General features: G+C 41.4%; 1 protein-coding gene across 2 annotated transcripts in view; it reads left to right on the top strand.

Annotated features, from left to right (window-relative positions):
- The first annotated feature begins 920 nt into the window (after positions 1-920).
- Positions 921-23,984, top strand: part of tbc1d4 (TBC1 domain family, member 4) — a 275,419-nt gene continuing 252,355 nt past the window's right edge. For both annotated transcript variants that reach the window (XM_060825895.1, XM_060825894.1), the window contains exon 1: positions 921-2,180. In XM_060825895.1, the coding sequence (XP_060681878.1) occupies positions 1,767-2,180 (414 nt within the window). In that variant the 5' untranslated portion in view covers positions 921-1,766. The remainder of the gene's footprint in view (positions 2,181-23,984) is intronic.

The raw sequence follows: 23,984 nt of genomic DNA, 5'->3' as shown, positions 1-23,984 counted from the left end.
TTCAACCCTACTTCCCTGCCTACTCCTTATAACCTCCTTGTCAACCAAGAATCTAACTCAGTCTTAAAGATATTCATCAATGCTGTCTCCACTGCTCTTTGAAGAAGGTAACTCCACAGACCAAAACACTTTAAGAGAAATAAATTCTCCTTTACACTATACCCCTTGTTCTAGACTCTCACATAATGGGAACAATCCTTTCAGCATCTATTATGTTAATTGCACTCATTTTGATGTTTCAAACAGATCACCGCTCATTCTTCTCAACTCCAATGAATGCAATGTCAGGAAGACACCAGCCAGTTTTCTCACAGCCAGCAATAATGACCAGGCATTGCTTACTTTCAGTAAGGAGCGGCATATGCCTTTTATCCCTCCCTGTGTGCTACTGGTTGATTGAGAAGTGGATTCCTGAAGAAGGGCTCATGCCCGAAACGTCGACTCTCCTGTTCCTTGGATGCTGCCTGACCTGCTGCGCTTTTCCAGCAACACATTTTCAGCTCTGATCTCCAGCACCTGCAGCCCTCACTTTCACTGAGAAGTGGAGCAGCCCTGCCATCCGTGTCTGATGAACCTTGGGTGTCCGTCCTGTGATCAGGAAAACTACAGGTAGGAGAGCTTCGATTTAACTCAGTTCCTGAACAATTGAAGCAAGCGTTCACTGCTCCTTGTGATTTAAAAAAGTAAAACCATTATCTCATTGCTAGTGAATGCAGACTTGTCCAAGATCTTTAGGTGCTGTCATTTTTCTAGTTGGATGTTGGTGTACAATAACCAAAGCACAGCAGACCTACCTCACCTGCCTGTCTAGTCAGTAGTGTTGTTTTGTCACTTTCTTTTTAATCCCTCCCTCGTCCCTCCCCTCCCGCTCACGTGGCCACTTCCCAGTCAACGTGAAACAAAAGCCCTTTTCTCCTCCTCCTGCTCCTGTTCCTTTTCACTTGCGGGTAAGACGGCAACAGCCCCGGGACATAGGAGCAAGGCGCAGCCAAGTGCAGGGCGCTGCGGTGATCCGCGCGGGCGCTGGGGATCGAGGTACACACTCCAACCCTTGTGCTCCTGCAGGGATCTGCATCTCCTCCCCAGCGCTCAGGCACGGGAGCACTCTCCTTAACCAGAGAGAGAAGGAGAGAGTTTATCTGTGTTGCAAAGAAGGCCATGATTTGAGTGAAAGTGCCGCCCGTTCGTCTTTGTAAAAAAATAATTATTCTTGTTTACCCCCGTCCCCTTGGAAAGCAGAAAATAGGACCGCAGACACCATCTGCTCAAATGCTCAGTGAACTAGCTGCCGGCAGGAGCCCCTCTGCTCTCTCTTCCCCCCAAACTCTGCAGTGGTAAATCTCAAACCCCTGCAGGAGGCATTCTGGAGGCTGGGATTTCTCCTCTGCGGAAGGCAAATTGTTAATCGGGTCAAGATTCGACAAGGCTATTGACGTTTGCGGGGGATCCTTATGTAATCGGAAGCAATAATGCGTGAAGTGCTGAGATAGCAAATATTGATAAGGATTGGGAGGGAGCCGCATCCCTGCGTGTTGACCGGCTGTACCCGACACCAGCTTGAAGTTGGCTTGTTGTTCCCTGGACGAGTCACCGAACTTGCCCGCATTTCAGAGCAAATGGCCCGGCGAGCCGGCAGCCTGTTGGTGTTGAGGTCCTCTCACGTTGGTCTGGAGCAGCTGAAGCACTAACTGAAACCCAGTGCAAGGAACAAGGGGGAAAGGAATAAGCAGCATCTTCCAGGACCCGCCTGTCAGTGAAGCCCAAGCATGGAGGAGGACAGCGGCAACTGCCAAGGCCAGCCCGAGGAAAAGGGCAAACCCGAGAAGCAGTTCACCCTGTGGTACATGGGCTGCTCCACCTTGGACCGCAGGACCACGCTGCCCATGTTGCCCTGGCTCATGGCTGAGATCCGCAGGCGCTGTGAGAAACAAGAGCTAGGGTCATCCCTGGCTGCACGCGAAGTTCAGCTCAGCCTGGTACCACCTCTCATCAGGTGTGTGCCCAAAGCCACCAGCAGCAATCCCTCCGTCTTCATCTTTGAGCATAAGGCACAGCATGTCACTAGGTTCATCCACAACAGCCACGACCTCACCTACTTCGCCTATCTGATCAGGACCCAACCTGACAACCCAGAGTCGGAGATGGCTTGCCATGTTTTCAGAGCCACTGACCCAAACCAGGTAGGTGATTAATTTAGAGCATGTGGGCACAATACCTAGAGTCCTGGCGGTTACCACAGAGTGTTAGACATGTGTCTAAACACACGGTGGCAGTGATCCAATCACAATAAACCTGAGTTCCTAAAATTATTGTAACCATTGCTCAAATTCAGCTACCTTGGACTGCCAACCTGGTGTTTTTGAGTGTTGATCACAAAACTGAGTCAAGGCTTCAATGTAACTTCAATGTAACTTAAGTGAAATCAAATATTTACTTGCTATTATCAGATAATCAAGGAGTGACGGACTGCAGGTTTCTGGCTTTGTAAAATAATAGAATAGCAGTATTTCGCACGATTTAGCTCAGCTGTAAAAGTACAGCATTTTACTAGAGATTGACTAACCCGTGAATACAAACAGCAGTGAAGAGTCATGTTTGTATCTTTTTTAAAGGGTTTTCCTTCTTGACTGTGAATAAGTACAACTATAGATCATATTTATTAGGTAACAGTGGAATTTTTGCAGTACTGTTTGGTTTGATATGAAGTGCTCTATTATTATGTTTGCTAACAAATTGACTATTTTAATAGCAATTTGTAAAGTAGTTCTGGATGAACCTGATGCCCCTGTTATTTTTGAGGGCTTTATATATTTTTTAAGATAATAGGTTTTCATTATATGTCAAATAAGTAATGGGATTTAGTACATTTTAAAAAGAAAATGCAGCATTCCTGTGAATGAACTGTGGAGGAATCAAAATCAGCTTGACTTCTGCAAACAGTGGTGCAAGAGGCCAATATAATAATTACTTTGGTCAATGCTGTTAAGATTTATTGAGATTGTATCATGATAATCAGAGATTATTTCATACCAGTGGCAGACAACCAGGATTATATGTTAATTCAGATGTCATGGCAGTTATAAATCAGTTAAAATCTGATATTTGGTAGGGAGTTTTTCATGAATGCTCTGATCATTTAAGCACAAAGACTACTTCCACTAAATATCTTGGGATAAAATAATGTGCTCTCCAGAAGTGTGGGATTTGGGCTTGCTGTTTAATATGTGCCCACAGATGAACAGCTAGCTTTCTGTCTGTGAGTATATTGACTACAGTAGCTATGTGTCCATTGCAAGTAAGCAGTGATGTGAATGGGTAAACTATAGTTGGGTATGTGTCATTCCATTGAGACAAGGTGTGCTTGGATGTATGTATACAAAGATATTTTCCTCAGGAAATTTGAGAGAGATGGTCTCTATAATTTTGTGAAATGATAATATTTTCTGCAAAAAAACTAATTCTGACTTTGAGTGCCTTTAAGATTGGCTGTTGCCATTCTCTTTGTTCCATTTGAAGGGCTTTGCAACATAATTAGGTAAAAGGAGCACAATGTGCTTTCCTAACTTTAGATCTTTAACTGATGCCTCAGCTTGCATCGAGATATAGGATCCATTAGTAACAGTAATATGTCAAAATAGATGTTTTCAGTCAATATTTGAAACTGTCTTCCAATAGTGCAGCATGTGGAAAAATCTAAAATGCTCTCTGCACTTGGGTTCACTTAGTTTGCTTGGGTCTTTTGAAAGCTATGACACAGCTTCTCAGTCATGTGGTTATTGTTTGCAGTACTTCAGCATCTTTATCACTTTCATGTAGAAAGTTCTCACCAATATCGCAATCCTCAAGAGCCCATCTGAAAGTGTGAAGGATCTGTGGTCCTAGTGACTATGTCTGGAGTTCAGTGTGACTGAACATTTTCAGAGGTTTAGAATTAACATAGATTTGAGACCACTAGGTGTTTCTGATCATCAGTTATTGTTGGGACTTTAATCCAATGAATCAGTGCATTCTTTATAATCACATTATAGATAGTGTGTATTCAGTCAGCCACACAACCTTTTGTATAATGTATCAAAAATAAGTGGGGTTGAAAGGTATTGATATTTCAGGTGGATAACCTTTCACCTGACCATCAGGTTATCTGAAAGATTAGCTATGTTCTTTCATTGTGTATGTGGCTGTATCTGTTGAGTATTTACAGCATTTTCTGTTTATATTTTAGACTTCCAGCATTAAGTGTTCTGGTTTTCAGTTAGAGTTGAAGAGTATTGTAATGGCCTTTTAATTAGAAAGAAATTCCTAGAAATTCATTTCTTTCCTTTATCATGGGATATATCATTCTTAAGGCCTGATGTTATCCCAGACACTATATATTTGCGATCTTGAACTTTCACTTGCTCAGAACTGTGGTGACTGTACAAAGTTTCACTGTTGAATAGCTATTTATGCCAGAATGCTGTAAACCAAATATGTACATTTCAGGCTTTGCTGCAATATTTTATATAGTGAAATCAATAACAGTTCATACATGATTGAGGAGAGCACCTCATCCAGACCCTATAGACATTACTTATTAATTAAGCCATAATAGAATAGACAGGAGACTGTCATTTACAGTTTAACCTTGTCCCCATGGACAGAGGGTGAAACAGAGAAGCACAAGTATGAAAAGGTGGAAGGCCTATCTTTAAGCATTCTTTATGGAGCTAGAATTGTCTCAAAATAGTTTTCAGTGTCTGCACCTTTATCTTTTGTTTCTGCTTAGAAAAGAAGATGCATTTCATTATTGCATGAGCACAATCACTTGCAAAGTGTATTTTCTCTAATCCTTAGCTTGACTGAATAAACCATCATCTTAATGTAACTTTAGAAAATACAGAGTGGTACACGATTATGATGCTTTTCATAATAAAACAGTCTCTGGAACGCATTGTCCAAAAATGTAAATAATATAATGATCACCTAAGCAACATAAGAACCACTTATATCGGTATAGTGTAACTGTGAGCACATCTTGTAATTGAATTACGTAAATAAGGAATTAAACATTTTATTTTGGTTCTACTGTTTTTTTTCCAGTGGTCTGATAACTCCTGTCAACTTATTGATTCAGCTTTCTTCATTTTTTTCTGACTATGTTGTCCTTTTAATGTTTAATTTGTTTTCTGTGTTCTCTCTCGGCCTTCTCTTGCCTGTGCTAGAAAGTGTGGCTGGAGGACCTGTCTCAGGTTACCATATGCATTGCACTTACCAAGAGGTATCTTTGAGCTGCCTGATATTGATATTCCTTCTAATGTTCCCTTTTCCCTTTGGAGAAACACTTAGACTCCAGTCAACATCTCCTCTGAGAAATGTCTTTGGTTCTCCACATCCCTAATATCTCTTCTGTTCCCTTTCATGTGCAATATTTTGCTTCGTGTCCTGCAGAATGATTCCAAAATTTTCCTGTATGTTTCATTTACATTATTGTTGCCATTTATATATGCTGTAAGTGATTAAAACAGTTTAACATAATTATCTGTGGGTGGAGAGCAGCACAGCCATATGTATTCAAGTATATTGAGGAAGGTGGGATCATTGACTCAAGAAGATTATAAAGAAAATAAATGCAGTTCACCATTTCAGGGCAAGTAGTTGAGTCGATTCTAGTTGATAAAAAGTGAACTCGAGACTCATGTAAGAAAAACATCTTGCGTAAATAGTCAGCAGAACTTGGAATGTTTGTCCAGGGGGGTGAAAATCTTACACACAACCCAGAGCCTGTTTGTTGTTGTGTCTAGGATTTTCTTTCAGATTTTCAGCAAAATTTCTTTCTCTCTTGTCTGCAGTTTTATCTTAATAAATGGGGTGGTTGTCATGCTAAGCTTGCATCTGCTGTGGTTGTGAAGCAGAAGAGATGACTTGATTGAAACATACATGATCCCAAGAGGTTTTGACAGGGTGGATGTTGGAAAGAACGTTTCCCCTTGTTGGAGAATCTAGAACGAGGGCTACTGCTGAAAATAAAAGATCACCTACCGAAGACATGGATGAGGAGAATTACTATCGTTGAAGAGGACCGTGAGTGTTTGGAACATTTCTGCTGAAGGCATTGGAAGCAGAGTCTTTTGATTATTCTTAAGTTAGAGGCAGGTAGATAGATGATAAACTTGATAGTCTAGGTGTGTGAAAGGTCATCATGGCTAGGCAGGATTGTGGAGTAATCAATCCGTGGTCTTCTTCATTGGCGTAGCAGGCTTGAGTGGCACATGGTCTAATTTTGCTGCTAATTTATATGTTTCTATGAGGAGCTGAGCAGGGTGACTAACATTTGTGAAATAGAATAAAGGACCTTTCAACCCTAGGGGCAGGACAAGCAGGATACTGATAACCCAACTGAGTGGTTGAGGGGTGTTGCTGATGAACATAACAGCGGTGGATGGGAGGTTGGTGCTGGTGTCTCACCAGATTATCATCTTTCAGTTGGCTGACTCTGTGACTTGTAGTCCTGCTGAAATCACTCAGCCGAGATGCCCAGGCTCAGTGTCCCACAGGATGGCCTAGAAATAGGGGAGAAAAGGCATCCTGGGCAAACAATCAAAATGAGGGGCAATCACTTAAAATGTGAGGCAGCTAGTTGCCCTGAAACTGAGTGCATTTCCTTCTTTCCTTATATATGTTTGTAATCAGTGGTTCTTGAGGTCACTTGTTGAAGGACTCCTTGTCAAATGGATTAATAATCGTGGCTGTCTTCATGCTAATATTCCTGATATGATCTTTACTACCAAACAGAAAGTGCATGAGTATTGCTGAAAGAAACCACAGGTAGACAGGATGGTTAAGAAGTTGTTTAGCACGTTTGCCTTCATTGCTTAGACGATTGAGTTTAGGAGTTGGATATCACATTTAGGTTGTACAGGACATTGGTGACACCTCTTTTGGAGTACTGTGTAGAGTTCTGGTGCCCTGCTATAGGAAGGATGATATTATTAAATTGGAGAGGGTTCAAGAAAAGATTTTCTAGGATATTGCCGAGGCTGGATAATATGAATTTTTTTTCCCCTGGAGCGTAGGAAGTTGAGGGGTCACCTTTATAGAGTGGTTTATAAAATCCTGAGGGGCATAGAGAAGATGAACAGCAAAGGTTTTTTCCTGAGGGTGGAGCAGTTTAAAACTAGGGGGCATATTTTTGAGGTGGAGGAGAAGGATTGAAAAGGGAGCTGAGGGGCAACCTTTTCCCACAGGAGGTGGGTCCTAAGAGGAATGAACTGCTCTGTTTCCATTCTGTTTGATTCTATGAATCTATAATTGTTGAAGTTTCATGTTTTTGTGCTAAATTGGATAATTCATGTGACTCTCAATGTACAAGGAAAAAAAAACATTAATACGATATAACAGGAGAGTGGTAATTGATGGGCAATAGGACACTGGTGGAGATGTTACCATAAGGAATTCACTAGTTAGGAATGACTGATGGTTAACCGTTAAGCTTTGTTTAAATTTATACAAGGTTGGCACTGAAACCCTTACACCATCTTACTCATTTGTGAGTTGGGCTTGCAGTGCGGCCCTTTTGTATAAAGGGGGTTGTTTAGTTCTGTTGACTGCATGGCTGCTTTGTGTTGCAGAGTGAAGCCAACAGCACAGACTGAATTCCTTAATCCTCACCATAAAGGCTCTTCACCTTAGCCCCTCACCTGAGGCAAGTAGACTTACGCTTCTCTGGGACTATAGCGACTTTCACTTTTTCCTTTTCAAATGTACATTTATATATTCCAAATGATACTGCTAAAATCAAAGTGCTCCCATAATGATATCTGATCATGCTTTTAAGAAATCAACAGTTTACTTGCAGGAGTTAATGAAATGAGTGTTGACTGAATGCAGTCTGTTTACTAAAGTGCTTGCCAGTCCTAGGTGAGGCAGAATTGCATGTGGCGGTTGCACCTTTCCTACCTTTGACTCCCATTCATTTGTTTACTCATGATCATGGGTTCCCTGAACTCCAGACACCACCCTGAGTGCTTGCCTACTTTTCAAACCGAACCCTTCTCATTAAGCACTATCATATTATTTTCTGGACATCTGGAAAAGTCTCTTAAAAACCCTAGTTTGAGAATGACTGACTATTCAGTATTCATTAGGTTAAAAGAAAGAAAGCTCATAGTTTGTTCTGAAATGTTTTACATTTATCTAAAAAGCAAAGTCCCTATGTGACAGCCAATACGTATACTGCTGTACCAGATTGCAGTGAAAGCCTAATTTAAAAATGTACTGTCATTGCTAGTTTAATTGCTTTACAGTCAAGTTTTCAGAATTTTGTTTTGGATCTCTTTAACCTTCTCTCAGAAATAAATCCATATTACCTCCCATCGTTGGAAAGAGGAGTACATCAGCGAGTGTTGGAGACCAGAAAATGTAACTGATTTACACATGAAAACAGCAGTGAGGGAATTCTGTTTGAACATTTTTAATGCTATCTCTAAATCCTCTTGTTATCTGAAGTACAGTAGTTAGAAAGATGAACTGCTTGAATGCACGTTTCCTATAATGATGTATTGGACGTAGATGGAATATAAACTGCAGTAATTACTCACAATAATTGATCATGGCAAGTTGCTACTGATTCTCATGGAGATAATTTGTATTTAATTATTGACTGTGGCCAACAAAGTATATTGTCTGTGAGGTGTGTGTATTTTCTAGTTTATAAGGCTCAACTTGAGTAATTTCAAGCAGCAGGTTTTATGAATTGAACAATAAAGAAGATAATTTTGTTTATCACATACATACCCTCCAGAGATGGTAACATGACATCTCACATGTGTTTTGGTACACAGAAAGGTCTTGATACAGATGAAGAAAAAACAATATATTTCCATATTGTGATGACTTCCGTCTCTGCCGTAGCATTTTTCATCTGACACCACAGAAGGATTGATGGTTTAATTGGAATGTAGATTGGGAAAGTTACTGAGGATTCTCAGTAAGCTGTAAACTTTCTTATTGTAGAATTGGCAGGTATTAGGTGAAATTAGAAAGTTGGAACAAGATGGGACAGAATCCTTCTAACACTATCAAGGTTTTACTTTGCTGCTGAGTTGACTTGAGGCTGGTTCAACAGCTCCTCAGATGCTGTTTCCGACACTTGGTCTCATGGTGCTTTATGGATCAGAGCAGCTTCTGTTGGAACTTTTAAAGTAAAGTCACAAACTTGGCTGTCTTTACCAGGTGAATCCAAAGGCCTTCTTCCAAAGCAGGTGGTGAACTGGACCGACGCACATCATGTATTAGGGCCTTTCATGAATTGAGAGGTTTGAGGTATCCGTGGTCACCTTCAATTAAGAGAATCATACAATTCAAATTATCCTTTGACATTTTATTTTGAATGTTTCTACCATCCGTAATGAGGCAGGGAGACAATTTGGCCTGTGTATCATTTTCCTGATTGTGTACAGTTTATCCTCATGAAAGGATTTGAGAGTTTCACGAATAGCTGAGATTGTTCAGAGTTGAACCATCTATTGGCTGAAAATTGAATCTTACCTGGAGTCAATGTTGCCAAAGTCAGATGACACATAAAAGTCAGCGTGTCAGTTCAAAAAAGAAGATGGAGTTTTATAATATGTAATATATTCATACCTATCCTGGCCATGGTATTTTTACAATATCTCCCAATGTAAGAAGAAGCAACACTGTAATGCCATGTAGTGATTTACCATACAATCCTCAGAGGGCTCACAATTGCACTAGCAACCAATTAAAGATTATCAGTTTAGCTCAGTTGTCCTGCTAGAAGTCAAACGTGTTTGTACGCAGGTTCCTGTTCTTTACAAATAGAATATGTCAAGACATTTGTGCCTGCTTTTAAATTAAGCAAAAGCAGACGGGACAATTGTTTTCCATAGTAGTGCCTTGACTGGTCAGAATCCACTTGTTAACCAAGTAGCAGCTTTTTCTCAAGCAGGAGAAATTGTTGTTCATTGTTGGAGAGGAATCAGACCAGATGTTGGTTATAGAGTCATAGAGGTGTACGGCATGAAAACAGACCCTTCAGTCCAATCCGTCCATGCCGACCAGATATCCCAACCCAATCTAGTCCCACCTCCCAGCACCCGGCCCATATCCCTCCAAACTCTTCCTATTCATATACCCATCCAAATGCCCCTTAAATGTGGCAATTGTACCAGCCTCCACCACCTCCTCTGGCAGCTCATTCCATATATATACCACCCTCTGCGTGAAAAGGTTGCCCCTTAGGTCTCTTTTATATCTTTCCCCTCTCACACTAAACCTATGTCCTCTAGTTCTGGACTCCCCAACCCCAGGGAAAAGACTTTGTCTATTTATCCTATCCATGCCTCTCATAATTTTGTAAACCTCTAAAAGGTCACCCCTCAGCCTCTGACGCTCCAGGGAAAACAGCCCCAGCCTGTTCAGCCTCTCCCTATAGCTCAGATACTCCAACCCTGGCAACATCCTTGTAAATCCTTTTCTGAACCCTTTCACGTTTCACAACATCTTTCCGATAGGAAGGAGACCAGAATTGCATGCAGTATTCCAACGGTGGCCTAACCAATATCCTGCACAGCCGCAACATGACCTCACAACTCCTGTACTCAATACTCCGACCAATAAAGGAAAGCATACCAAATGCCGCCTTCACAATCCTATCTACCTGCGACTTCACTTTCAAGGAGCTATGAACCTGCACTCCAAGGTGTATTTGTTCAGCAACACTCCCTAGGACCTTATCATTAAGTGTATAAGTCCTGCTAGGATTTGCTTTCCCAAAATTCTGCACCTCACATTTATCTGAATTAAACTCCATCTGCCACTTCTCAGCCCATTAGCCCATCTGGTCTAGATCCTGTTGTAATCTGAGGTAACCCTCTTCGATGCCCACTACACCTCCAATTTTGGTGTCATCTGCAAACTTACTAACTGTACCTCTTATGTTTGCATCCAAATCATTTATGTAAATGACAAAAAGTAGAGGACCCAGCACCGATCCTTGTGGCAGTCCACTGGTCACAGGCCTCCAGCCTGAAAAACAACCCTCCACCATCACCCTCTGTCTTCTACCTTTGAGCCAGTTCTGTATCCAGATGGCTAGTTCCCCCTGTATTCCGTGAGATCTAACCTTGCTAATCAGTCTCCCATGCTGAAAATGTGTTGCTGGAAAGGCGCAGCAGGTCAGGCAGCATCCAAGGAACAGGAGATTCGACGTTTCGGGCATAAGCCCTTCATCAGGAATGAGCAAAGTGTGTCCAGCAGGCTAAGATAAAAGGTAGGGAGGAGGGACTTGGTGGAGGGGCGTTGGAAATGCGATAGGTGGAAGGAGGTCAAAGTGAGGGTGATAGGCCGGAGTGGGGTGGGAGCGGAGAGGGATGGGAGCGGAGAGGTCAGGAAGAAGATTGCAGGTTAGGAAGGCGGTGCTGAGTTTGAGGGATTTGACTGAAACAAGGTGGGGGGAGGGGAAATGAGGAAACTGGAGAAATCTGAGTTCATTCCTTGTGGTTGGAGGGTTCCTAGGCGGAAGATGAGGCGCTCTTCCTCCAACCGTCGTGTTGTTATGGTCTGGCGATGGAGGAGTCCAAGGACCTGCATGTCCTTGGTCCCATGTCGAACGCCTTACTGAAGTCCGTATAGATCACATCTACTGCTCTGCCCTCATCAATCATCTTTGTTACTTCTTCAAAAAACTCAATCAAGTTTGTGAGACGTGATTTCCCACGCACAAAGCCATGTTAACTATCCTTAATCAGTCCTTTGATTAGCTCAGGTGCATGATGCTAAGAATGCCAACATGATCAGTTCAATACTGACCATGCCTGCTGGCTTCCAACTGAGAATTTAATGATGTGTATTTTAGGGTTCTGTTGTGCCATAATGACAGTGTCCCTATCCCTGGACAGGGAGCCCTGGCTTCAAGTTCCACCTGCTTCAGGGATGTGTAATTGCACCTCCGCACATGTTGATTAGAAAATAGCCATCCCAGTCTGAGCATTAACTCTGCTTCTCTCTCCATACCTGTGGTGTTCCTGTGTGTTTCAGCTTTCCACAATCCACAGCATTATGCATTCTATATACAGGATATTCTCCTATAACGTGCTTTTCATTGATGCAAATTCACTATAACATGATTGGTGAATTGGGGACACTGTTTCTAAAGTGCAAACTTTTAAAGTGTGTATTGGTTAGTTATAATGTGGTTCTGGCATCATTAGTTTAAATGGCACTGGTATTATGCAATTTTCTTATAACACAGGGTTGCATGATAAAGGAACTACCGCATTATAGCCAAACTGAGTGTATAATATATGTTAAATCTTTATTTAAATTACCGTGAACTAAATTAAAATGCATTGCATGTGGAGTTAAACAAGCCAAATTTATTTGTTGTGTATTCTGCTAATATCAAATGAGAGAGAGAGGGGTGCAGCCATAATGATAAATATGACTCAACACCTTAAGTGCCAGTTAGTTGAATATTGCCAAATACAATAATTGCAATGTAAAGCTGTATATTTCCATGTGAAGCTGCATAATATCCTAACCATATTTGGAGGATTCACATCACAGTCAATATTTCCTTCACAATTCACGTAACAACTTTGATGGTGAATGGGCTACGGGTAAGAATCGCAACAATATGCATTTCCATGCTGCCTTTATCATGCCAAAATATCCCATGTAGCTCAAACACGCAAATGCATTGAGATCAAAGTTCTTCTTTAATTTCAGTGCAAAGACTGGCACAAAATAGGAGTACCAGGTGGGACTTTGAACGTCTGATGGTATTTTCCAATCTGACTATTATAATTCCAGTCCCATAGGAATTCCGGTAAATTAGGCTTGGCAGTGCAATGACTTCATCCATGTCAGACTTTTTATAGACATTAAGAATTGAAGCCAGAAGTTTAAAACAAAACTGTTTTGATTTAGTTGGTGCTTTGAAGTGCAACCTTTTTTTTATTTGTGAGAGTTTGAAGAATTTTAATTGAATATTTTGCTCATAATTTGTAAATTTTGGAGGTGGGAGTGGGACTAAATTGACAGTAATAAAAGGATTAATTGTGACTCTGTGCTTAGAAAGTAATACTGCTTAATCCTTTACTTCCTAGGGCTTTTGAGGCCAACTTCATCTTAATTTACCACGTGTTGTCGTTCTCATCCCACCCTACTGCCGTAAAGTCTTGTCACTCAGTCTCAAATCTCAAATTTGCAGTCAAACACTACTGCAGAGTTCAGCACCTGAAGAAACGCTTGCTGACTCTTATTTCATCTCAGCACAATACAAAGGTCTAGAAATTCATTGGCATTGCATTTCAATTCACGGGCATAAAACTGGTGCCTGAATCTGTCAGGTGGTTTGCATGTACACATTACACTATCTTGTGAAGGGTTCAGTCTAGCAGTCCAAGGTCATCACCTAAAACAGAAGTTAGCCCTTACAAGTCTGTCTGTCACAGGTTATGTTCACCTTACCAAGACTGACTGTGTGGAGTTTGCACATTCTCCCCGTGTCTGCGTGGGTTTCCTCCGGGTGCTCCGGTTTCCTCCCACAGTCCAAAGATGTGCGGGTCAGGTGAATTGGCCATGCTAAATTGCCCGAAGTGTTAGGTAAGGGGTATATGTAGGGGTATGGGTGGGTTGCGCTTCGGCGGGTCGGTGTGGACTTGTTGGGCCGAAGGGCCTGTTTCCACACTGTAAATAATCTAATCTAATCTAAGTTGGTGTGGTCTTATATGTATCCCTGTAACAGCTTCGTGGAGGTGACTCCTAAAAAGTTATGTTTTTGCAAAACAAAATGCCCCTCCAAGCGCTGCAGACTATCATCAGTCCCTGCTTGACCCACTTCTGATTGAGTGCCTTTGTTCCCCATCTTCCTCCTACCTCCCATGACCTACTCGCTGCTGCTGCCACTATGATGCCTTGTCTGTCTAATTTTTAATCGAACTTGAGGTCTGAATTTGGATTGAGCTTCCAGCTGACCAGCACTTGATTTCTCTCCTGAAAGAAATTACTAGCAGCTACCTAATCTTGCTCTTTGTATGTGATCAAAGTTAAAATGAATATCAACATAATTAGAATGAGGACGACAATTTCCGACTTCTAAATCACAAAAGCAAAATGTGTCATGTTTACTTTTTAACCAATCAAATTCACTTTTCAGATTTGTCGTAGCTCTGTTACACTTCTGATACAACATGTCAGTTTTGAGTACTACAACATACGCTTGTTGAAACTGGGCTTTTCAAGTTTGAATTGTAAACATCTTTCTTTCTCTGTTTCCAGCTCCTGTTTATTGAGTGACTTGTTTTGCCAGCAAGTAAGTGATACCAAAGTTTGCTGTTAAATTTACATTCCATTTAACATTCAACACACTTAAAATATTCCAAAAATAATCCAATTTTCCCTTTCTGCCCTCGGTGCCTCTGAGTTTGCTCCCCTGCGTGACTTTGTTTCTTGGAGAGAAAAGATTCCCCTCTCTTCTGATCTAAAAGGTGTCCAGAGAAAGTTCTTACTGTTGCTCCTGTATGTGGAAGGGACAGAATGACGATGAGCTTTTACTTTTCAATCTTTGGCTGTTTCTCCCTTGTGCTTGCTAATGAGAGACTTGCTAGTGGGGCAGAGTGGAGGAGGAGGTTACCAGAGGGGCTTTTGAGATAGAAGAGGCTGTGAGAGGTGTAAAGTGGATGAAAGACTGAGAAGTAGTCTGTAAGAAGTGTGGATTGTGGGAGAAGGGCTGGAGGAAGAAGGAGACTGCAAGGGGAATGGGTAGAAGGCAAATGTGTGGGAGATTATGAGGTAGGTGACCGAAGCTGCAAGAGTGGGAAGGGAAGACTGCATAGGAGAGGGAACAGTTTTAAATGTGTGCGCAATCAGTGAGCCAGGAAAACTCAGCATTGGTAGAGATATCCTTGTAAATAAATATGGAATCCTTAACTCAAGGTGGCATATGTTCAGGAATTACAGTATGAGGAGTAATAAAGTTGCTATTGTAATGGACACTGGCCCTATTGCTATTTGAGATTGAGATCTCGGATTTAGTAAAATGGGTAGTTAAATCTTTCAGCTTTTTGTATTTAAGATGGAATAACATTAGCTGTGACCTCACCAGTCTATGGAAGGTTGTTTAGGATGATGTCCTTTCTGCACAGATGTGTCAATTATTTTGGGGAAACAAACCCTGTTAATTTATGTCCTGTGGTGTATCTCTTGTGTGCTGGGTCTTTAAGTTGGATGGAAGATTGATAATTGTGAAAGATGTTGAAGATTTGTTTTAATTCTTCTTCTGTAAGAATCCAAATACCTCCTATCAACACAGATACAGATGATATTGTCACTATGTGATGGTTGCACCTGATAAGTGAGTTAGTAAAGTTGAAAAAGAAACTTTGAAAACTAAGTAGGCAGCCCCGCAAAAAAAAATTGTCCTCAGGGAGGGATTTCCATTTACTCTCTAGTTGGCTGAAAAGTAAGAAATCCAGGATCAGCAGTTGGAATTCATGCCAGACAACAGAGTGAGGACAATGTGAAACTTGTGAAAGGACATAAGGTGGGGAACACATTTGTCTTTCTGTACAGTCTCCATGTTGCAATAAGACTTCCCACTCCAGGTTTTGTAATGTGGAGTACTGTCTTCTGAAAGGGATGCAGATGTGCCTGTTTCCCTCTGATTCTGCTCTGCCACCTCTTACTCTTCGTTGCATCCTGACATTCACATCTGGCTTGTTATTTTAAAGGTGTGCAGCCCAGTGATGAGGATTCTATTTGTTCTGCTGCATTGCACCAGTTAGCTAAGGAAACAGAAACTGGATTCTGTTGGCATCTCCCCTTTTACCTCTGCATGAATCTTACCTTAGCAGGTCTGTTGCTAGATTTTAATGTCTGGAGCTTTTCAGTTGCATCCCCACCGATGAGAATTATCATCACTGAGGCAAACTTCTATTTTTTTTATTCCCAATTGGTTTTATAGCAGAAAAGGAGTCGGTCCTCTCTGTGGAAGCAATAAATTTATTTTTGATCTGATCCTGCAATGTGTTGAAACCAGGCAAGGAGCCTGATTGAAAAATCGAACATGCAGCCATTAGGGAAGCCATTCAGTCAGTCTGAATTTATCTGACACTGGGCGCTCTGCTACAGAAGTCTCCTTGAATTACCATGTGTTCAGTCAGTTCTGCTGCTGTACTGTTTGATGATCAGTAACACTGCACAGATCAGGCTAATCAAATGGAATGTCAATGTTCGTATATGGCTTTCCACTGAAAATTCTTGGGGTCCTGAAGTTTGTCTTCGATCTGACAAGATCCATTGCCACTTTCTCCCCCTTCTGCCCTCTGATTCTCTCTCTGCACAGCCCTCGAACTGTGTACCTCATTTCCCTGATAAGAATAGAAACTATTGGGAACCTTCAGCAAGCCAGGCAACATCTGTGGATAAAGAAACGATAAATGATTCAGGTCAATGACTTGTCATCAGATAAGGTCTGAACTGCTGAATCTTGTTCGCATTTTCAGTGTCAGCAGTATATTGCTTTGAGACCTAGAGCTCTGCCAGGAGAAAAGGTTGCCAATTGCTCGACAAATTGACTTGGATTGACTTTCAATATTGTCGTGGAAAAATAAATGGGGAACCATAGTATGAGTATTACCATGAGTAATTCAGAAAAAATGCAAGACTTGCGCATATTCTTTTTGTTTGCAGAGAATGGACATTTTACCTTTTCTATTAAATGTAAATGAGTTATGGTGTGAGCTCAACTGATCACCTTATATTGGTTGTTACTGAGACTATTGGAACAGTCAGGAAGGGTTAGCAAGTGCTGTCCAATTGCTTAATCACGTCTAATGACAGTAATCTTTTGTGTTTTGTAAATGTATGTTGGTTGGATGTGGTCTGTACTCTGCTTGCTTTGCACAGCTCTTCCCTTTTATTTGTCAGTCTTTTTCTGAAGACAATATTTTCAGACTGAATTTTATCTGAGTCTGCTGCAAATTCTGGATGCCTTACTGGTCCTGCACTCAGAGAGTACTGTGTGCAGTTTTGATCCCCATATCTGAGAAAAGATCACATGGTATTGAGGGAGTCAGTAAGTGATGCAGTAGACCTGGGATGAAGGGCTTGACTTATCGAGAATAACTAAATAGTTCAGGCTTTAGAAGAATGAGGGGTGAACTTACTCAAACAAAGAAGGTTCTGAGCGCTTTGACAGCAGTTGTGAAGATGTTTTCAGTGGTGAGGAAATCTTAAACAAGGAGGCATGGGTGCAGGGTAGAGGGACACGCTTTTAAAACTCCGATGCAATGGAATTTCTTCCCAGAGGTTAATGAATGTCTGGACTCCTCTACCTCAAAGAGATGTCGATGTTAAGTTACTGAAAATAGGAGGCTGGTAGAATTGTGCAAATATAAGGGAATTTATGACTGAGGATTTGAGGCCTAGGGTGGATCAATCATGATCATAGTGAACACTGGGGCATACCTGAGGGGCCGTATGCTGTACTCCTGCTCCTATTTCTTATGTTCTTATGAACTTGAGTGCATCACCAAAGTAATAATTTTAGTTAGAATGAACTCCGAGCCCCTGAAAAGCTACTCCCTCCCCAATATCACAGGAAGAGCGCTCAGACAAAAAGACTTTGACCCTCTGCTGCTCAGGATCCAATACAACGCTGAGGTGTGAAGTGTGGTTCAGTTTACAAATGATATTCATTTGACCCTGAAGCAATTTGATCATTCTTCTTTTTGGGTAGTTGTTTTACAGCAGCACACGTGCAGTTTACTGCTCATCGAGTTTAATTAGTAGTCATGAGAGCTGGTAAACACTTAAGAGTAACAAACTAGAATTTGATCACCAAAAACCTTTTCGATATTTTGGTTCTTGTTTCATGCAGTAGACCTACTCGGACAGTTGTTTGCGTGTACCTAACTGTTAAACACTCGGGGAACTCGAAATAAATTTTAAAAATAAAAAGTCTTATGTAATTGAGTGTTTGACAGATCTGAGTTCTTGTAAGCGAATGAAGCATTAATTCGAGTTGCCAGACAGTTTGATGACTTTGGCTGTCATGTTCCATGACAGAATTATAGCTGTAGAGGTCAGTCTCGATCGGAATGTATCTGTTTCCTCTTTGCTACCTCAGGAAAGTAATGTTTTTGAAACCCACAGCTAGCGGATGGCATTTGGACTGGGCAACCAACTGTGAATCCAAGCTGCAGTCAAGGGCTTCCCTTCAAGATGTTGCCAGCTGGCAGCTGGTATTTCTCAATTATGACATTAGTACTTCTTGGGATTAAAGCTTTATATAGAGAAGACACTGAGGTCCTGCGAATTCCTTTTATGTTTACTTAAATGTTGATGGAATAGTATTTGTTGTCCACTTCTATTCCTAATTGTGCAACTTTATTTGGAAAGTAGCTCACTGCCTTTTGCGAGTTTTGTGCAAGTGTGTATCCTGCCCTTAGTGCAGAAATGGGGAGATGGCACACCCACGTTCACTTGCACATACACAGCAACATCCTGATTCAAGAGTCACCTTTGACTGTTGTGTTTATATTTTGCACATTTTTCATCACCACCCGCACACTCCAGTTTATTTATTCAGCATGTTTTGATGTGCCTGCGACTGACACAATAAATGTACCATTTTGTTTATTACTGATGTGACGTGACAAATTTGACATTGCTTTCATCTCTTTATCCCCTTGCTGCTGTAAGCTTAGTGGGTTCAGTGAGATTTATTTTTATGTTTTTCTTTTTGGAAATCCAAATAAGGAGCTAAAGCGAGAAGCAATGTTTTAAAAAGATTTATGAGCTGCAAGTTAAAAAGCCTGACAGGGATAATCTGCTGTAAAGTGGTGATGGGATGGCTACCATTTAGAGCTTTTCATTTCACTCACTGAACTGCTTTTCGGTAGAGTTATACGAAATGAGGAATTAAGATGTCTAAAAGAGGTCATGAAATATCTTTAGCAAACAGGGTTGAGGAAAATCCCAAAGCCTTTTATTCATATATAAGGAGCTAGAGGGTAACTAGGGAAAGGGTTGGCCCTCTCAAGGACAAAGGAGGAAAATTATGCACGGGGTCAGAGAAAATGGGTGATATTCTGAATGAGTACTTTGCATCGGTGTTCACTGAGGAGAGGGACATGACGGATGTTGAGGTTAGGGATAGATGTTTAATTACTCTAGGGCAAGTCATCATAAGGAGGGAGGAATTGTTGGGTATTCTAAAGGCATTAAGGTGGACAAGTCCCCAGGTCTAAATGGGATCTATCCCAGGTTACTGTGGGAAGCGAGAGAGGAAATAGCTGGGTCCTTAACAGATATCTTTGCAGCATCCTTGAAAATGGGTGAGGTTCCGGAGGACTGGAAAATGGCTATTGTTGTCGCCCTTGTTTAAGAAGGGTAGCAGGGATAATCCAGGTAATTATAGACCAGTGAGCATGACATCAGTGGTAGGGAAGCTGCTGGAGAAGATACTGAGGGATAGGATTTATTCCCATTTGGAAGAAAATGGGCTTATCAGTGACAGGCTACATGTTTTTTTACAGGGCAGGTCATGTCTTACTGACTTAATAGAATTCTTTTGAGGAAATGACAAAGTTGATTGATGAGGAAAGGGCTGTGGCTGTCATATGCATGGATTTCAGTAAGGCGTTTGATAAGATTCCCCATGGTAGGCTGATTGAGAAGGTGAAGTCGCATGGGCTCCGAGGTGTATGAGTAAGATGAATAAAGAACTGGTTGGACAATAGGAGACAGAAATATTGAAAGGGAGTCGCTCAAAATGGAGAACTATGACCAGTGATGTTCCACTGGGATCCGTGGTGGGACCACTGTTGTTTGTGATAAACATAAATGATCTGGAGGTAGGTATATATGGTCTGATTAGCAAGTTTGCAGATTGCACTTAGATTGGTGGAGTAGCAGATAGTGGATGGGAGTGTCAGAGAATGCAACAGAATATAGATAGATTAGAGAGTTGGGCAGAGAAATGGCAGATGGAGTTCAATCTGGGCAAAGGCGAGGTTATGCATTTTGGATGATCCAATTCAAAAGCGAACATACAGTAAATAGAAAAACTTTGGGAAAAATTGATGCACAGAGAGATCTGGGTCCGTCGTACCCTGAAGGTGGCAGCGCAAGTCGATAGTGATCAAGAAGGCAAACGACATGCTTTCCTTCATCGGACAGGGTATTGAGTACAAGAGTTGGCAGGTTAGAGTTGTATAAGACTTTGGTTTGGCCAATTTACAATACTGCATACAGTTCTGATTCCTACATTACCAAAAGGATATGGATACTTTGGAGAAGGTGCATAGGAAGTTCACCAGGATGTTCCCTGGTACGGAGGGTGTTAGCTATGAAAAGAGGTTGAGTAGATTAGGATTATTTTTATTAGAAAGACGGAGGTTTTTGGGGGACTTGATTGAGGTCTACAAAATCATGAGAGGTAGAGACAGGGTGGATCACAAGAAGCTTTTTCCCCAGAGTAAGGGACTTAATTCAAGGTGAGAGGGGAAAAGTTTAAGGGAGACATGTGTGGAAAGTTCTTTATGCAGCGGGTGTTGGGTGCCTGGAATGCGTTGCCAGCGAGGTGGTAGAGACTGGTACGATAGCATCATTTTAAGATGTATCTAGACAGATACATGAATGGGCAGGGAGTAGAGGGATGCAGATCCTTAGAAAACAGGCAACAGATTTAGCTGGAGGATCTGGATCAGCGCAGGTTTGGAGGGCCGAAGGGTTGTTCCTGTGCTGTAATTTTGTTCTATGTTGTATATGATTTTGGAAAATATATTTTAAAGGAAATAGAGCCCAAGGTTGGCATGGGGCTCCAATGAAGTAAAGGCCCTCAGTCCCAGTTTGTTTAGGATTGTTTTTGATTTAATGCGTCAAGACAATGCTAATCTTTTCTCAAATTGCAGGCAGCCAGATGACAAATATTTTAAAATAATTGTCAAAGGAACCAGAAGCACATGAGATTTTGTTTTTGTCCAGTGAGTTTTTATGATCTGAGAGGTTAGTGCAAAAAGATTCAATAGTACATTTCAAGATGAATTTGGAAACTGCTTTGAAGAATTTTCTGACCAACACCATGTTTTTGTAGCTGGGACCGCCGATTAGGATTAACATGGTGACTTCTCCAAAAGGACTCACTGTGGATTCCAATGCCAATGTCTCAGCATAAGTGAGATGTGAGTCCCGAGCCTATTGAGTCCTTGCATGTTCACTGGTTCTGTAAGAGGTGCTTTGACCATTTGCACCAGAAACGAGAGCACCTCTCAACCAGGCATCGTTTGGCTGGTGCTGAGAAGGGCAGTACCGTGAGATCCGTCATGCATGCAAAGTCAGTCTGCCTGACCACACACCATCCTCAAAGCAGCTGCTGGGGAGAGGCTGGCAGGGGCAGGACTCTGTGCTCCACTGGCTGTTCCCTGGACTGGCTGTACACTGAGACAAGCATCGACTGTACCTGGAGGACTATCAACTCGGTGAAACATGTGCTTTGGTCTGCCCAAAACTTGTTGGTCTTCCAAAACAAGGAATTGACCTGAGTGTTGCAGACTGGCATATTCCAAGATCTCAGACCACGTGCTAAGGGATGCAGTAGAGCTTGGGGCAGCTGCCTCTAAGGCCAACTGGGGAAAGACCATTGTCTGAGGTCTTCATGCTGAAGGTAAATGGGAGTCTGTTCAGTTATTGCCACTTCCCCCCCCAACCTGAAATGCATGTAAATAAAGAATATGTAAGAGATATTTGTAGTTTATTTGGATAGAGTTGAACTCCAATGTTTCTTTGTTTCCTTGATATGCTTCTGCACAGAAGTAGACTGTGTTTGTGACTGTGTGTGTGTATATATATATATATATATAAATAAAAAGATATTTTTATGAATAAAACATATTTTTGAAATTCAAAAAAACAAGCCTCTCACCAAGCCACTGCTGACGTCTGAGTCAGATGGCTGTGAGCTCAAGATCTATTCCCGGCTTTTGAGTGCATAATCTTCGATTGACATTCTGAATCTAATGGTTGCTGCATTATTCAGATGTACATTATTTTGGCTGAGACTTTAAACTAAGGCACCATTTGTTCTGTACAGCGGATGCAAAAGATCCCAAGAATTATGTTGACGAGGAGCAATCAAGTTTTCCGTAGTGCCTTGGCCAATGTTTATGGAATCCCAACAGCGTGGAAAGAGGCCATTCAGCCCATCAAGTTTGCATCCACACTTCAAAGAGCATCCCACCCTGATCCACGTCCCTCACTCTAGCCTCATAATTACCATGATCTCTGAACACTATGGGGCAAATTAGCATGGCCAATCCACCTGCACATCTTTGAACAGTGGGAGGAAACCAGACCACCTGACAGGAACCCATGCAGACATGGAGAATGTGAAAACTCTACACAGTCACCCAAGGTTGGACTTGAACCCAGGTCTCTGGCACTGTGAGGCAACAGTGTTAATAACTGTGCCACTGTACTGCCCTAACCTGTAACCTATAGGTTATTCCTGTAACCACTATCACTAAAGAGGGATTGATTGGTCACTATCTCAGAGATTGAGAGGACTTGCTGTGAATGAATTGTCTGCCATATTTCCTACATTACAACAATCCATACCCTTTAAAATGTTGTCTTGGTTGGATGTTGAACACTTTGAGATATTCTGAAATCACGGATATTCTCTTTAGATTAATACTTTTATGGTGGTTACAGAGTGCACAAGGAAAACATAGTGAACTTTGCAGAGACTCTTGATATTCGGAATTTCAAATGATACATCGCCTCGCTTCAGTTTTGATGTGAATTTTGATTTGTTCATGCTTTGTGTGACTGAATCTGTCCTGGGAAAATGGAAAATGCCATATTGAAATGTATAATGGGAAATTTACTAGATGAGTATTCCATCTGTTGGATATTTATAATTGCCACAGGGTGATTCCATATTGATTTTCAAACAACCTAACAATAAGAGCCAGGAACTTAACAGCTTCAGCACAGCAGGAATCAATCAGATTGATCAACTCTAGAACTGGTGGTTGGCAGAAAATACAAACTAGCTATGAAACTTTACAGCGAGTTACTGATAGTGACTTGTCGATATTGAGGGTATGACCTTATCCAGTGCTGGCACTGTAATCAAGAAAGTGCCCACTCTCTCGTTCTGCAGCTTTGTTAGAGACGGTCTGTCCCTGACTGTCTTCGGAATGCAACAGAATGATTTGGCAATTGTGGACCATATGATTTAATGGCTATGCAGTCTTGATTTGTGGCCAGTATTGCGTGCTGGAATTGCTTGATGTCAGAGCCATCTTCCAGCTGTGTAAATTTGTTCTGTGTCACAGTATTTACTGTGATTGATCAGTTGATTTTACTTCTTGAATAAGATTGTAAAAATAGGAGTTGGATTAAGCTTTTCGGTTCCTTGAGACTGCTCTGCCATTCTGTGAAACTATAGCTGATCTGTTTATGATGTTATGGAAGAACAGTAACAACTTAAACAAGGCTGGAGTCACATTGGATTGCTTCACATACTTTGCTTGATCTTTAGAGAGAGCTGCTTTTTTTTTGTTGATTTTTTTTTCCTCCTCTCTTTTAAATGCTAACTTGTGTTGCTCATGCAACATGGCAGCCCTTGTGTAATGTTCCCAAATAGCCTTCCATCAGGTTTGAGCTTATATGGTGAGTGCAGCCCTGATATGAGATTGTTAGAAAGTTAATATGGTAACAACAAGATAGCTTCTTCAACTGAGAGAAGTTGTATCCAGGGACTTCCCAGAAACCTCATTGAACAAAAACATTGATGCCTAACCAAATAAGGAGTAACTAGGACAGATGACTAATAGCTTTGTTGGTTACTCTAAGTAATGTCTTCAAGAAGGAAAGCAAGGCAGAAAAGAATTTCAAAGCTTGACTAGAAACAACTTTTAAAAAATATTCATTCACAGGATGTGGGTGTCGTTGGCTAGGCTAGCATTTATTTC

This window comes from Hemiscyllium ocellatum, chromosome 6, assembly GCF_020745735.1.
Source record: "Hemiscyllium ocellatum isolate sHemOce1 chromosome 6, sHemOce1.pat.X.cur, whole genome shotgun sequence".
NCBI lineage: Eukaryota > Metazoa > Chordata > Chondrichthyes > Orectolobiformes > Hemiscylliidae > Hemiscyllium > Hemiscyllium ocellatum.
This window is presented reverse-complemented; position numbering and strand designations above follow the sequence as displayed.